Source organism: Trachypithecus francoisi, unplaced genomic scaffold (genome assembly GCF_009764315.1).
Source record: "Trachypithecus francoisi isolate TF-2019V2 unplaced genomic scaffold, Tfra_2.0 Lachesis_group1, whole genome shotgun sequence".
NCBI lineage: Eukaryota > Metazoa > Chordata > Mammalia > Primates > Cercopithecidae > Trachypithecus > Trachypithecus francoisi.
In genome coordinates, this window is record NW_022681454.1 from 48,017,342 (window position 1) to 48,033,796 (window position 16,455).

General features: G+C 36.5%; 1 protein-coding gene across 1 annotated transcript in view; it reads right to left on the reverse strand.

The window, feature by feature from the left end:
• Positions 1-1,417: 1,417 nt before the first annotated feature.
• Positions 1,418-16,455, reverse strand: part of LOC117085369 — a 29,987-nt gene continuing 14,949 nt past the window's right edge. The window contains exons 3-4 of the mRNA XM_033214197.1: positions 5,793-5,887; positions 1,418-4,142 (exon numbers count right to left, since the gene is read on the reverse strand). Of these exons, the coding sequence (XP_033070088.1) occupies positions 4,059-4,142; positions 5,793-5,887 (179 nt within the window). The 3' untranslated portion in view covers positions 1,418-4,058. The remainder of the gene's footprint in view (positions 4,143-5,792; positions 5,888-16,455) is intronic.

The window sequence follows — 16,455 nt, forward strand, 5'->3', positions numbered from 1 at the left end:
AAGCAACATTTTGTTCATTGGTTTTAGTGATTCTCTAAGCTTACTCTTATAGGACAGGATAGTCATGAGAGCTGAACAAAGATATTATGCTGTTAAAGTGCAATAATGGCAGTCTTTTCCCAATTTACATAAGAATGTCACTCAATTACATAATTTTCTCACTTCAAATCTTCCTGCCATAAATTTATCTCAAATATTTTGCAACTGCAAATCTACTAAAATTACATAAAGTTTATGCCTCTTACTACAGTATCTGAAAACAGTAAGAATAGACTTATACCAAATTCAGGATGCCTTCGATCCACACCAGTTATCTGAAAAGGAAAAATTTAACATAAAGGAGTATTATATTAATCATAATAAAACGGAACTCTAATGAATACAGAGATAACAAATGCAAAAAGCAGCTACTTCTGGGACTGAGGAAGAATGAACAGTGAAGGAACCAAGAATGTAGAAGAAACCAACTGTCCCACCTTCAACCAATGTAGATTCATGATTCATGCCTTGTTGGAGAGAGTGTGCTTGCTACAGGAATGCATAGAATACCAACAGCATAGAAACTTACCAGAAGGTATATGCTAGAGGGGTTCACAGGAAGTGGCTCACCTGGTGCCTAAACTTCTTGGAGGTTTTGGTGGGCCCGATGCTGGTTGTCAAGTGACACTGAGGTGAGAGCCATGGGAATTCGGACGTGCACATCCGCCAGCAGCCTTGCTGAAGGAAACAGCAAACCTGGCCATCAGGAGCAGCCCCTTCCTCTTGCAGTGATCTTGAAATGGCCCTCCAGCACCCTTTCTTGACAATGTCTAATGTTGTACCCGCTGGCAATAAAGAAATGTTTACAGGGTCCCTCTTCAGTTCACGAAACAGAGAGGGGAATGGTAGATGGAGACTGATGGGCAATAAATTGATAAATGGCACAGTTTGGGAAAGCCTCTTTTAAAATAGAAGGTACAAAATTTGCCTAGCAACCTCGAGGGAGCACATTGAAGAGAAAGGCAGTTTTTCTGTGGAGTAATTGAGTTTGACATACATTCCAAGAGCCCTGTCTGGAAATTGGGAAAGGAAAGTCATATGTATTTAAAAAGTGATGGCCAGAGACAGAGATACACAGTGGTGTCAAACAGGAGCTCCAATTTAAAGTCACAAGGGTGGTGGCTCTGAAATGAGGATATTGACTTATAAATTTGGGGCTTCTCATTTGCACAACTCCAAATAGAGTGTTCAAAGGCAAGGAGCAGATAATACTTAGTTTCTTAATGATGACTAACGATTATTATAGGCGATACTAGGTAACACAACCAGTGAATGCAAAACCCCAGGAAAAGATGACGGTGGCTTATTGGTAGGGTATTGGGTGTCAGGGACTGGCTAGGCCTGGTGACAATGAATGGACAGAAAAGCAGTAGAGAAAGTATTTGTTGCTTTATTTTTCATATTTAGTACAGTCAGATCTTCAGTTGATGTATTTTTAGGTGATATTTTAGAATTAATTATATTAATATTCCATAGCATTCAACAAAATATACTCTAACATCATGTGTTCTACTAGATGAGCAGATTTATTCCTGTCTCTTCCTAAAATGATAATATTAGAGGTGGGATGTAGGCCTACCTCTCCCTACCCCCAGGTAAGACTTTGATAAGAATGAGAAAATCAGCTTAAATTGTGACACAAACTTCAGCTATGTGAAAGACATGATTAAACTCATGTCAGTAGAAGTTGCAAGCTGCATATAACATATAACTATAGTATTTACAATGCCCTTAACTTGTCGCAGTTACAATTTGAGGCACTTTTGCTGACATCTTATTGTCTATTTGCTGACATCTTATTCTCTACTCTGGGTCACACCTTTTATATCTAGAAAATAACTACAATACTCAGTTTTTAATATTTAAGGATTGGAAGAGTCTATGAAGACTTAGATTTGCATTAGTGGGCTTTATTAATTCAAGGAAGCAAAAAGCTAATACAAGTTTACATAGTATAAGTTTACATAACAAATATGTACTTTTGGATCAATAAACCACAGAAGATAATATTGAACCAATTAATTTTGGTTAATTATTATATCAAGTGTTACATAAAATGTAACTACTATCAAATTGCCAATTAACAGTCATCTAAATAAATTATTTGAAATTTAGCCTTTATCAAAAATATGGGAAAACTTAGTAGAATTTCAACTTAGCCTAACTTAACTGAAAAGTGAGTTATGTTGATGAATTCATAGGTTACTGATATTTTTATATATTCTAAATTTGTAGTGCTCATTAAAATTTATTGTGGAGACTGAATGTCTAATACATGTTTTACATTGCATCAGAGGCAGAACTGTTACTGAAATTGCAAAGTGTTATAGCTATTTTTAAAGTAATTTTTCTCTAACAATTCATTTTAGTTATTTTGGGTTTTTTCTCTGCTGTTTCTTTTGTTCACGCCACTTCAGTTGGGAGGTCCAAATCATTATCTTTGTTTCAGGGTTCATGCACATTATGCATAACAATGTTTGTGTTTTGTGTATAAGGTATTCAAGTTTGTGGCGTTCTCATTACAAGTCTCATTCTTTGAGATTTTTCCCATGGTCTATTGGTCAGATCCAGGCACCAACGGTACCTTGACATCTGATTCAATATGTATCACACTTCCTTACCAATCTCCTTATAACTTAGCCTCACGTTGAGGATTATAAAAGAAAATGAAATTAAAATTTACAAATATTCAATATATCAATGTTTTCAATAAAGCCATAAAATATGAAACCTATAATATTTCAACTGCTCTATCCTCATAAGTTCTACCTGCCCTTCTCGTGGGAATGACCCCCAGAAACAGGCATAGACTAATGTGCCAATGAATATTGAAGTTACCAAAGGTTGATTTTTAGAATGTCCTGTCAAATTAAATATTATTTATTTTAACAAAAGTAAAAATAAAACATGTTCATTGTAGAAAGTTCAGAAAATAAAGATAAATAAAGTGAAGAAAATAAAAATTAACTGTAATCCTACCACTCAGAGACAGTCATTGTTATCAGCCATATAACCTTTTTTCTATATATTTGTCTTTGTTTTTAAAGTGGGATCATACTGTATATACACTTTTCCATAAATATTGGTTTTAATTTTTAGGTAAAAGCATATAATTTTCTTGGGATCATTGGGTTGCAAGAAACAAAATATTCAAAGAATTTTAGAACAAAAGTGGGATTTACACACAGGTACATGAAGACATGTATTCAGCTTGGACTGTGCATCATCTTGCAACCCTAATGCCCAGCATAATAAACTATTAAGAGAAAATGTGATTGGGATTATTCCTCATTCAAACAGCTATGATTACTGCAGTAGTATCACCTGATATGAAAATAGTTACCAAGCTCACCACTTACATAGGAACAGTAATTTAAATGTAAAATAATGATGAATGGGATGAGTGCCCCAAACATTTTGACTATAGTGGTAGACTTCTTTTATGGTCATTATATATTCATTACATCAGTTTTCTTTTTTTTTTTTCCTTTTTGGAAGGCCAAGTCTCACTATGTTGTCTAGGCCAGACTTGAACTCCTGAGTTCAAGTGATCCTCCTGCCTTGGCCTCCCAAGTAGCTGGGCCTGCAGGCATATCCCATTGCACCTGGCACATTACATTTATTTTTAAGAGTTGCAGAGTATTTCTTCATAATATGCATAATAATCTATTTAAATAATTCACTATTTTGGACGTTCATGTTGATTTCAACTTTTGCAATTATACACAAAGCTGTGATGCTTGCAAGTAAATCTTTGGGAATGTCTCTAATTTTTAGAATTAAATTCTTTAGAAGAAAAATTTCTGGTCAAGGGTATGGCAGAGACTACTAGGTATCCACCAAATTCTGTTTTCTCCTTCCTACACATATGGCTGCCCAATCGATCAACATTTCCCAGCCTTCCATGCAGATAGGTGGTATGCCCATGTGACTACATTTTTACCAATAGGATATTAGTGGAAGAGATGCCTGCCATTTCTAGTCCTGATCCTTACAACATTGGTCATAACTCCCCCATGTTATTTTTCCTCTTGTTGCCAGCTGGAACTTGGTTGTGGTTGTGACTCAGTTTTGACCTCGCACATGAATGCCTCCCCGCTAACCTGGACACAGAGAGACAGAGAAGACAGAAAGAAGTAAACTTCTGTATTATTTAAATCACTGTATTGTAGAGTCTATTTGTTATATCAGAGAGAAGAATATTTTTAAAGATTTCTTATGTAATTTTAAAAATTGCAGTCCAGAAAGCTTATACCCATTTATATTCCCTTTAGTATTGTATGCAACTTCTATTTTTATTTTTAAATTTCTTTTTCTTGCTATATTGCCCAGGCTGGTCTTGAACTCTGGCCCAAGTGATTCTCCCACTTTGGACCCCCAAAGTGCTGGGACTACAGGCATGAGCCACCATGCCTGGCCCCATTTTTCTGCAGTCTAGTCAACAATGGGGAAATCACTTTTTTAATCTTTATACTTTTTAATTTGAAAATTAATTACTGTGAAATTCGATTATCTGTTCAAGTTTTTTTGTGTGTTTCTTTTTACCTTTTCTGGTTCCTCATTTATGAAGTTGTAGTTCCTATTCCTTGACCATTTTTCTGCCATAGATTTTTAATAGCTTTCAAGAGAAGTGTGAGAACTAGATAAAACAAGATGAGCAAAACAGATTTCTGTTAAAATTGGATGCTGTCACATGAGGATTTATTATGCTATTCTTACTATTGTTGTGTATGTTTAACATTTTCTACAATTAGTTAAAAAGTTTAAGTGTATTTCCTAATTCTATTTACTGAAAAAGTCTAAAAGCAATCATTAAACCTAGCACCAGATTATGATCTCTAAATATCACTTGCTGATAAAACAAACTAGGGCTCCTTAGAAAAAGGGCCAGATTGAGGTTTGGGTCAGGAAATAGATAAGATGAGCCTTGGATATTTTGTTGTAAAAAAGACAAAGTTTGATAGTGATCAAACTGTAATGGGAGGTTGGGCATGGTGGCTCAGACCTGCAATTCCAGCACCTTGGGAGGTCGAGTTAGAGACCAACCTGGTCAACATAGAAAGAACTTACCTGTGAAAAAAGAAAAAGGTAATGGGATTATGTCAAAAGGACAGAAGAGCTAATTTGGCCAAAGGTGGAATAATTTGAGCATAAAAACAATAATGACTTCAATTGACTGAAAATGATTTTATAAAAATGCATGAGTCATATGATATTCCAAAAGAGAGAAAGGGAGCCAAAATACAAAAAATTTGTAAGAACTCACCAGGAACCATTGAGGGTAATTATAATTAGGGCACTGAACTTTTATTTTTAAAATGGCAATTAAAGAGAAAAAATATAAGCCATTGTCCCAATGATCCTGTGTAATATATTTTCCTTTTTTTTGAAATGGAGTCTCACTCTGTCACCCAGACTGGAGTACAGTAGTGGATCGCGGCTCACTGCAACCTCCCCCTCCCAAGTTCAAGAGATTCTTATGCCTCAGCCTCCCAACTAGCTGGGATTACAGGCACATGCCACCATGCCTGGCTAATTTTGTGTTTTTAGTAGAGTCAGGGTTTCACCATGTTGGCCAGACTGGTGTTGAACTCAAGTAATCTACCCACCTCAGCCTCCCAAAGTGCTGGGATTGCAAGCATGAGCCACCGTACCCAGCCCTGTATATTTCAAATAGTCTTAGTTTGTTCCTGCGCTATAGCAAAGTACATGAGACTGAGTAATTTATAAAGAACAGAAATGTATTTTCTCACAGTGGAGGCTGCAAAGTTCAAGATCAAGGTGCCAGCAGATTTGGTTTCCAGTGAGAGTTGCCTTCTGCTTCCAAAATGTTGCCTCTTGCTGTGTCCTAAAATGGTAGAAGGTTAAAAGGACAGAAAAGAAATGCGAAGCTTCCTCACACTTCTTTTATAAGGTCACAATCCCATTCATGAGGGTGCTGCTCTCATTACTTAAACACCTTCTGAAAGCCCCACCTCTTATTACTATCGCAGTATATCAGAAAAGGAATATTTATCTCTTTTGTTATTCAAGAAAAATACATACTCATCTATAAACTCAACTCCTTTCATGTCTTTCATACAAGATAACCAATCAGCTTCACTGTAGTATTAATACCAAAGATTTTCATGATCATGCCACGTGGATTGCAATGTTTAGAGCTTGTATTGTAGGTTTAAGTTTTTAATTTTATGAAATTAACCATGTCAATGACACCCATCAGCACTTTGTACATGTGTGACTTCAATTTTGCTTTATGTGTTCACGTATGATGGAGTAAGTCAATTTGCATTGTACTAGCTCTGAAATCCGTCTGTGACCTAGGAGTACTTTTTAAGATTCCAGGCAATGCAACTTGGTTATATACAAAACATTGCTTTCATTAAAGACTTTTTTTTATTATTGAGAGATATCTTTTCTGGCTCATATTCTTTAGTGGCTTACACAAAAAGTAGTACTTGATGGACTTCATTATTGAAATAAAATCCAGCAAATACCACAAACTTAGACTTTGGAGAAATATTGATACTTTTATGAATAGCATGCCCTCCTTTAATTTGAAATTTGTTCTAAGTTACATTTTGCAACTTCTAACACTTTTTGCTGTAAAAGGAGTGCCTGTTGGTTTGCAGTTATATTGAGTATATTACTTTAGCCTACTGTGACAGGGCAAAAAACTGCTTTTTGCCTCTTGCAATTAAATAAGAAATGTTAAAGGAAGCCCTCAATGTTAAAGGAAGTTTTCATTAATTTTTAATAAAATTTTGTAAAGTACTGGATTGAGTATGACTTCAAACATTGCTGAAACAATTATAGAGTTCATCTTCATGTTTTAGATATTTAGTGTTAAAATAGCTTGATTATCCTTAGCCAATACCTCAAAGGAATATATACAGCTCACATGATATTTATGAATAATGATAGTGAATGTAAATATATTTCTAAATAGTCTTCTTGATAGCTAAAAATTTGTTTTTGGCCAACTGTTGTTCAGATCATTATTTCATCTTGTAATATTGCTGATGAAAATGTTACATTTTGGCCAGGTATTGTGGTGCATGCTTGTAGTCCCAGCTACCCAAGAGGCTGGGATCAGAGGATTGCATAAGCTCAGGAGTTCAAATCCAGCCTGGACAACATGCCAAGACCCCATTTGGGAGGCTGAGGCAGGAGAATCGCTTGAACCTGGGAGGCAGAGGTTGCGGTGAGCCAAGATTGCGCCATTGCACTCCAGCCTGGGCAACAACAGCAAAACTCCATCTCAAAAAAAATAAAAATAAAAATAACATTTTGAGTGATAGACGTGCAGTTCTGCTATTTTCTTATTTGTTTGCTCAAACATTGTTAGTCTTAGTTTCTTTTTGCTTGTTTGTTTGTTTTCTGAGTCGGAGTCTCACTCTGCTGCCCAGGCTGGGGTGCAATGGCATGGTCTTGGCTCACTGCAACCTCCACCTCCCAGGTTCAAGCAATTCTCCTGCCTCAGCCTCCCGAGTAGCTGGGACTACAGGCCCGTGCCACCACACCCTGTTAATTTTTGCATTTTTTAGTAGAGATGGGGTTTCACCATGTTGGCCAGGCTGATCTTGAACTCCTGACCTAGTGATCTGCCCGCCTTGGCCTCCCAAAGTGCTGGGATTACAGGCGTAAGCCACCATGCCCAGCCTCTTTTTGTTTTGTTTTGTTTTGTTTTTTTGGTGATTCAGAGTCTTACTCTGTTGCCCAGGCTGAAGTGCAGTGGAGAAATTTCAGCTCACTGTAACCTCCACCTCCCAGATTCAAGTGATTCTCATGCCTCAGCCCCATAAGTAGCTGGAATTACAGACATGCACCATCACACCCAGCTACTTTTTGTATTTGTAGTAGAGACAGGGTTTCACCATGTTGCCCAGGCTGGTCTCAAAATCCCGGCCTCATGTGATCTGCCCACTTCTGCCTCCCAAAGTGCTGAGATTACAGGTGTGACCCACCGCACCCAACCTAGTGTTAGTTTCAATCAGCATTTTCTGTACAGGAATCTATGTATGTCATTTGTATATTTTGTGAGGAGTAGTTTAGCCAGAAATGGATCATATGAGGCCAGGCACAGTGGTTCACGCCTGTAATCTCAGCACTTTGGGACGCCGAGGTTGGTGGATCACCTGAGGTCAGGCATTCAAGACCAGTCTGGCCAACATGGCAAAACCCCATCTCTACTAAAAATACAAAAAAATTAACTGGACGTGGTGGTGGATGCCTGTAATCCCAGCTACTCAGGAGGCTGAGACAGGAGAATCTCTTGAACCTTGAACCTGGGAGGTGGAGGTTGCAGTGAGCTGAGATCATGCCATTGCACTCCAGCCTGGGAACAGAGTGAGACTCCATCTCAAAAAAGAAAAGAAAGAGAGAGAGAAGAAAGGAAGGAAGGAAGGAAGGAAGGAAGGAAGGAAGGAAGGAAGGAAGGAAGGAAGGAAGGAGAGAAGGAAGGAAGGGATCGTATGTATAAGAACATAAAGCATCACACTGACAACTCATCAGACCATAAATAAGAAGGAATATCTTTGCATATTTGGTTTAAAAGATAATTTAGAAATTTTACAATCTAAAATAGGCTTTTCTGTTATGGTTTTTGTACTAGATAGATGAATGGGACACAGGAAATATAAGGAAATATGTAAGGAACTATAAATTCAATATTCAATATATGTGGAAATGGTCACTTTCATTAACAATCAAAAATAATTATTAAAGCAAAAATGAAGTACCCATTAAAAAGTGGTCCTATAATCTATAAATCCTTGTATCAAGGCTCATTTGAACTGCTTATGACACAACACTGAGAGTGAGTAAACAAGAGAGGTTACCTCTGTGAAGCTGCTTGCATTTTGGAGCTCTCAGACATCTCTTCCAGACCTTTCCTGTACCAAATAGGACAGGGAGCATGACCATACAGAACTGTTTGATCTTTGAGGGTCAGTCTGTACATTAAACATTAGTAAATTTAACTTGTATCTTATTTTTTTAATGTAAAAATAGAGGTTATCATTGTTTCTTACATCTAGTGAATTTTCTGTGCAGTCCTGGATTCTACCTTAGACTCTACATAGAGACTACTGGGGAGTCCCATAAACCTTTGGAATAAAAAGAAAAAAAAAAAACACTTAGGAAAGTTACTTAACCTCTCTGAGCTTCATTTTATTCATCTTTAAGATAGTGATTATAATAATAATAATGCCATGCTGACAGATTTACTATGAACATCAAATTGAACATTATGTAAAAGCACATTGTAAAACATTATATAACTGTTAGTCAATAGTATGTAATAAACATTTCAGTGGGAGTTATAAACCTATAGGGTATTGAGATGTAAGATGAGTAAAAGAATTATGTGAGATGATCTGCTTAATGTTACTTGTATAGGAGTTTTATTGTTTCTAAGACTTAAAAAAAATGACATTAAGATGTCCTGACATTATAATATCAAGGACCGCCAAATCATGGTAAATAATAAGTCTTTTCAGAGAAGGTTTTCTGATATATTCATATGAAATATGTATAAGAGCAGATGAAGCAATAAATAATGATACTATCTATGTTAACGTTTCAAAATGCCTCCCACTTTGGAAATGCTGCAGGATGGATGGGCTGCCTTTAATTATCCTTGGTCCCATCACTCTAGTTTAAGTCAATTTAAGACATTAATTTAGTAAGGTCACAACCAAATTAACTTGTTTGGGTAATGTGGAAAATAATTGTAAATATTCATTTGATCATCTTATTTGTCCAGGTACATTGGACAATGCACACACATTTGGTACACAATGACCAAATTTAACAAGTAATTCCAAAGTTTAATTTTTATTTTTACTGCTCATCTTGCAGTATCTCTCTTAGAGAATTCTTCCACACTCTAAAAATCAGTTATCACTTCCATATACCAAATATTTATTTTGATCCAATTTTATTCTAGAATTTTAGTCCTTTATCTTTTTTTTTTTTTTTTTTGAGAGGGAGTCTCACTCTGTTGCTGGAACTGGAGTACAGTGGCATGATCTCAGCTCACGGCAACCTCCACCTCCCAGGTTCAAGTTATTCTCCTTCCTCAGCCTCCTGAGTAGTTAGGGACTGCAGGTGTGTGCCACCATGCCCACTAATTTTTTTTTTTTTTTTTTTTTTTTTGGTAGAGACAGGGTTTCACTATCTTGGCCAGGCTGGTCTCGAACTCCTGATCTCACGTGATCCGCCCACCTCAACCTCCCAAAGTGTTGGGATTACCGGCGTGAGCCACCACGCCCAGCCAGTCCCTTATCTTAAACTGTGTGTGGATATTTATGCTCATATATTTCCAAATGTCCTTCAAATTACAGTTTTTATAATCTACTTCCAAACCCTCCCTACCCTCCCACTCACCTGGCACCAGGTTGCTCTGATATATGCAATAGAACTAACAATGTTCATGTCATTCTGACTCTGAATCAGAAAGTCATCTTTCACATGGCTCTCCCTTGCCCTCCAAACCCCAAAATAACAAAAAGTCCAGTGATTCTTCCTTAAAAATATTTCTTTCATCACCTTTATTTTATGATTATGGCACTACCTCTCCAGTTTAGGCCTTACCTTCCTTTTTATGTAAACCTCATCCCTCACCTTCCAACCTCCAATCCCTCCCTAATGCAGTCCTTCTTGCATTCTGCAGCAAGACAAATCTTTCTAAAACATTATTCCTCCCAAGTCATTCTCCTGTTACAAAATGTTCAAACCTTCTACTATCTATAGAATAAGTACCCAATTCCTAAATCTGGCATTCAATCTGGCATTCAAATTTGACCACATTTAACCTTTCCTAACACATATATTACAACTTTCAACCAAGCTGGAGAATTGTCTTCATTCTAAATAAGCTTTGCTCTTTCATGCCTGTTCTGTCACAACATAGGCCCATGAAAATGCCTTTTTTCCTCTTTTTTCCCAGCTCTTCCATTCATAACCACTCACTTTTTCACTAATCAAACATGAAGTAAGCATTATCAATGTTCCAGGTTCTGTATAAATAGAGGTGAACAACCCATAATCTTGACTTGATAATCTGGTGAGCTAAAAAATCACAAAAGAACAAACGTAATAATCCTATTTATAATGGAGACTTAAACAAAAGGAACAATGCCCACATAAAATCAGCTACTTGGTCCAATTTAATGTTATCTTTAAAATTAGCAAGTAATGCCTCAAATTTTTGAGTGGGGAAGCCCACTTTGCCCACTATGAAGCCATGGTAAGGATGAGGAATATAATTCAGACAGGGTAAGTAAAGTCGATCTGCCACAGCTAAGAGAAACCAAATGAATTTAAGTGAATGCAGATTTCAGATCTTCATGATTTAAACATTTTTAGACCCCACCTCCTATTTGTTCAGCAACTGGTTTACAGGGTAATTTGGCTGCACCCTGACTGCTGCTGTTTATGCTCCATTGACCCTTTATTCCCTGATGGACCCTTACATTAACCAATCGTTCACATATTTGCAACCACTCTTAGGAGTTAGGGTTAGGTTAAAAGGATACATTATTGATTCGATGAGCATTTTTCCTGCTCTTTTGACCAAGATAGTAATTTCAAAAACAATAATTTAAAAAATAGCTGCAGGTATAATAATGGATTTAATAAACCTAAGCAGTGTTTGTAATTTAGTTGATGGTGGTGATGTATCACTTGTTTCATTTGCATCCCGGTGGAAACAATCTAATAAGATAAAGTGTTTATTTTCTCAGTTTGTCACACTAAGAGTTTATCTGCTCTCTACGTATTCTGTGGGAAGTCATAATTCTCATTACTTTTTAAGTAGAGTCAGCAACTCTTTTGTATTATGCAGAACTAACCAACCGATCAATATTTAGAGACTAAGTGAAATATGTTTGGGATAATGACAAAGGAGAAAATTGGAGACTGAGAAAAGTTAAAAGAGGTGAAGTGGATGCAGAATAGAAGCAGATGTTTTTGCAATGCCCTCTTAGAATGAACAAAGGAAGCTGAGGCAAAATGGAGTACATCTTGAAAAGGCAAGCATTGTTTGGATTCAGGGGAGGGACGGTGAGATCTGTGTAAGTGAGAGTAATGCAGTAGGATCAAAGACTTTAAGAGGCATCAGAAGTAGAAGGAAGAATACAACACAATCTGTAGGAGGTGGAAGAGGTGGGAGGTGAGGAGAGTGGCTCAAATTCTGTAAATAGGTAGGGAGTTTTCTGTCAATACGCCCAGCTAGAGAAATAAGTTTGCTATGTGTTCCCATCTGAACCAGCTAAGTAATTCTGTCTCTGGAGCTGTTGTGGGGAGCTCCCACTAACCATCTAGTGTACACAAAGAACTATAAATATTTAGTCTTTGTGCCCCAAGGAATCCAGAGCTCAATTAAACAAATTATTCATGTGTATGTGAGGGGAGAAAAACGCTTTCAATGTAGCACGGTATTTCTCCTCAGGTTCAATTTCATTTGTGAAAGCTTCGGTACATATGAATTTACTCCTGCATAATTTTGGCAACAATTTTATCTCCACTTTAGATTGACTGAGTATATCTTGATGAGGATAATAAAAAACAAATCCAGGAACTGGGTACAGAAAATCAAGGTAAAATAGATGGCAGAGGAACTGACTGTTTTTGCAGCCAAGATTTCGGAGAAAGTCAAGAGAATGTAAATGAGGGCTTTAAAAGCACTCTGGTAGTAACCGTGTGAAGGAAGTGTACACTGAACTAACAACCAATAGAGCTCACTATTCACACAGAACAAGCGTGCTCCTCAGGTAGGTCAAGATATTCCAAATTGTTTTACCAGCTGACTACCTAAAAAGATATATAATGTATATTTTAAATTAACATTTCCTCAGGAGTGGAAGTTTAACTCACAATGTCTCTAAATCATAATATTTCACTTTTCTATCACAGAAAGTTTGCTCACATTTCACTTTTCTATCACAGAAATGTACGTATTCAGCTTTCCTTTGTTCACAGTTTCACCTGCTGGATTACCTGCCTGAAATATTCTCACTACATACAAGTTCAACCCATCTTTTAAAATTAAACACATACTGCCCCTCTTTGTACAGTCTTTCCTACCACTCTGGAATCAAGTGATTGGGCTTTCTATGAACATCTAGTGCATATTTATATAATTCATTTGAAAGAACAGGGTACTACCTTTAAGTATTTCTTTTGTAAATCATGAATTATTTACATTTTTATGTTCAACTTTTTTGTTTGTCTCTCCAACCAGATATTAGGCTCCTTGAGGCGTATATAATTATTTTTTTGTAGTACACCTTTCCACATAGTGGCTTGCTCATTGCTTCCTTGTTGAGTACAGAAAAATTACACAAGAATATAAGTAATATATATTGCATTCCTGGAATATAACCTAGTGATGATCTATTATTTATTTTAAAAAACTGTTAAAACAGGTAAGTTCATATTTTATTTAGTTTTTTTGCATGTTGTCCATATTCATGGTTTTGGTTTCAGGTTATGGCAGACTGGCAGAAAATGGAACTTTGCAATGTTTTGTTTCTATTTTCTAGAACAGTTTAAATAGTGTTGTCAGTTTAAATAGTGTTGTCGATTGTTATTAGCCAACTACAGGAAACTCTTTTCTTCCTTCAATTTCTCATCATAGTGGAAGCAGAGAAATAAAAGTATCAAGTTCTGAGTGTTGGAGTTCAAAGATTCCAGTCTACATTTAAGACAAGAAACACTTTAACAGGGCACATAAATAAGCATGAGTCTCCTACCACCATATTCCTGACTCCAAGTTCTAAAGAGTCTCCTATCAGGAGAGGCCCTCTCTTTGTCTCTCTTTACCTGTTCTCTCTGTATCCTCTATAGAGGTGGGGAGGAAGCAGTCACAGCAAACACTGGGAGCATCTCTGGGAGTCAAGTACCTCCCCATTCCCATGTGAACCCCCACTTAGAACCTTTAGCTCCTAAAGGAGAGGGAGGATGATGACGATCCCCCAGGAAATATTGGGGATCTCAGACTACACGCGATCTGTACTGTTTCAGGTTTGGTTGGTCCTGGAAGATGCTGAGTCCAAAAGAGCTCCTCAACCCTACACAATATGGAAACACTGAGTAAAGAAAGCCTCTGCCCAGTGTCTAGGAGGGCTGGAGTGACCCAGACTCACACAGGGCCACTTTCCATCTTAAGCAGGAATGATGGAGTGGCCAAATGTTTTTCTTCCTAGTGGTCTGAGTGCTGTGAAGACTGCAGAGGTCTCGTGGTTAAGAGAGAGAATTAGGCAGAGGACAGTGAATCATATGATTGGAAGCCAGATAAGGCAACCCAGGACTCAGCAGGTGACATTGTGGGGGGATTGCTATACCTGGGGTTATACAAATGCCAAGCAGCCCAGGAGGGAGAGAGCTGGATACAGCTCATGGCACCATACTGTGAGTACACTTAATTAAGCTCTTGAAGGTAAATGTTATACCAAAAAGAAGGAGCGAAAGGGAGGAAACAATGAAGGGAATTACATATACCAGAAAATAATCATTTTTCTGCTATAATGGGGGCCCTGAAATACTGTGGTTATTGAAATCGATTTCAGTGTGGTTAGGTTGAACCACAGAAAATGAACAGGACATTTTCACAATGCCTGATAATGCATAATAACAGAGCTATTAATGTGGTTTGGAAATTTTGTAAATGGCATAATGATATGGAAATTATATGTTCCTTGAAGATTTTACAAAATATGTATAAAAATATTTTTTATAAAGCTGTTTGGGTCTTATTTTGGTCAGGGGGCCATTTTCATTCTTAATAAGTTTTTCCATTTTCTCCCATGACTATTGATATACTTAGGTTTCCAATATTTTTAATCATTTTGAACTTTTACATTTTCTTAGAAATTAGAAATATCCATTTTATCAAGATTTACAAATTTAATACCATCAAGTTATCACTGGTACTATCCTGTAACATCTGTCATTTCATCTGTCTCAGTGGTAGAATTCCTAATTTCTAAGAAAAATTGTCTTGGGCCACACATAAAACACACTAACATGAATAATAACTGATGAGCTAAAAAAAATGCAAAAAATATTTTCATAATGTTTTCAGCAAGTTTGTGAATTTGTGTTGGGTCACTTACAAAGCTGTCCTGTGGTCCAAGACAATTCTTCCAGTGTGGCCCAGGGAAGCCAAAAGATTGAACACTTCTGCTGTAGAGCCTGAAAACCTAAAAACTACATTTCCCAGATCCCTTTGAGGCAGGGTTCTGGCCACAAATTCGAATCCAGCTGTTGTTACTGCCTGTCCTAGTTACAGAATACCGAGTTTTTCTGCAAGAGCAAAGCCAAGTCGTGGGTGGCAAGGAGGAAGATGCAATGCTAGCAGTGGTTTCTTTTGATCCATCTCTGCTTCTTGGATAAAAATCTCTGATATTACTTTCTTGAACTTAGTTGTTCCAGTGGTAGCCTCCTAAATCTGCATCTTCTTGATTCTGTCACTATAGAAACTTGCAGTACAGTTCAGCAATGTTTTTTGGGAGTAAGCCCTGAAGGCACAGACAAAAGCCTGATTTTCCAGCTCTTCCTACAATTTTGTAAGTACCAAATTTACTGTATTAAATCTATTTATATTTAAAGTGGTTAAAATATTATGATTCCTAAAGCTAATTGCTAAATAATTCCCTACTATTTTATGATTCATTAATATCTGGTTTATCTTTATTTATTTATTTCCCTGTAAAGTTTTCCACTGTTATTCTTCTTGGTTCTTAGATATAAGATTTAGTTCCCTTTCTTTCTTTCCTTCCTTCCTCCACCCTCCCTCCCTTCCTCCCTTCCTTTATTTCTTTTCTTGTTAGGAGTAAAAGCATTAAACACTGCATTTTTCTCTGAGAATAGTTTTGGAGTCACCCATATTTTGATATGTAGTACTGTTATTGCTAATGTCTAAATAGTATATAATTTTAGGTTTGATTTCCTCTTTTAAACAATAATTATTTGGCAAAATATTATTTCTAAAGGATTAAACAGCCCCTCTTCCTTTTTATTTTTTGTTGCCTTTTGTTTATCTAGTTTTGCTGCATTGTGGTCAGAGATATGGCTTTCTATCTTTTGGAAATCGTCATGTTTTACAAAACATAATCAAATTTTGTAAATTTATAGATGCTCTTGGCACTGAAAATTTTATTCATTCTTTGTAGACGCAAATCAACTTTATTTATATTTTGTATGTTTTAAATTTTTTGCCTACTCAAATAAATTATCTCACTTGTATTTCTACCAATTTCTTCTTTTATTCAAACAGCTTTTGCTTGATATGAAGGTTCATTAATTCAAATTTTTATTATGAATTGTCCCTTTTAATTTTTGTAAAATTTGTTTCATGTGACTGGCTTTTTCCACCATCAAATCCATTTATTTCTTATACTTATTACTCTT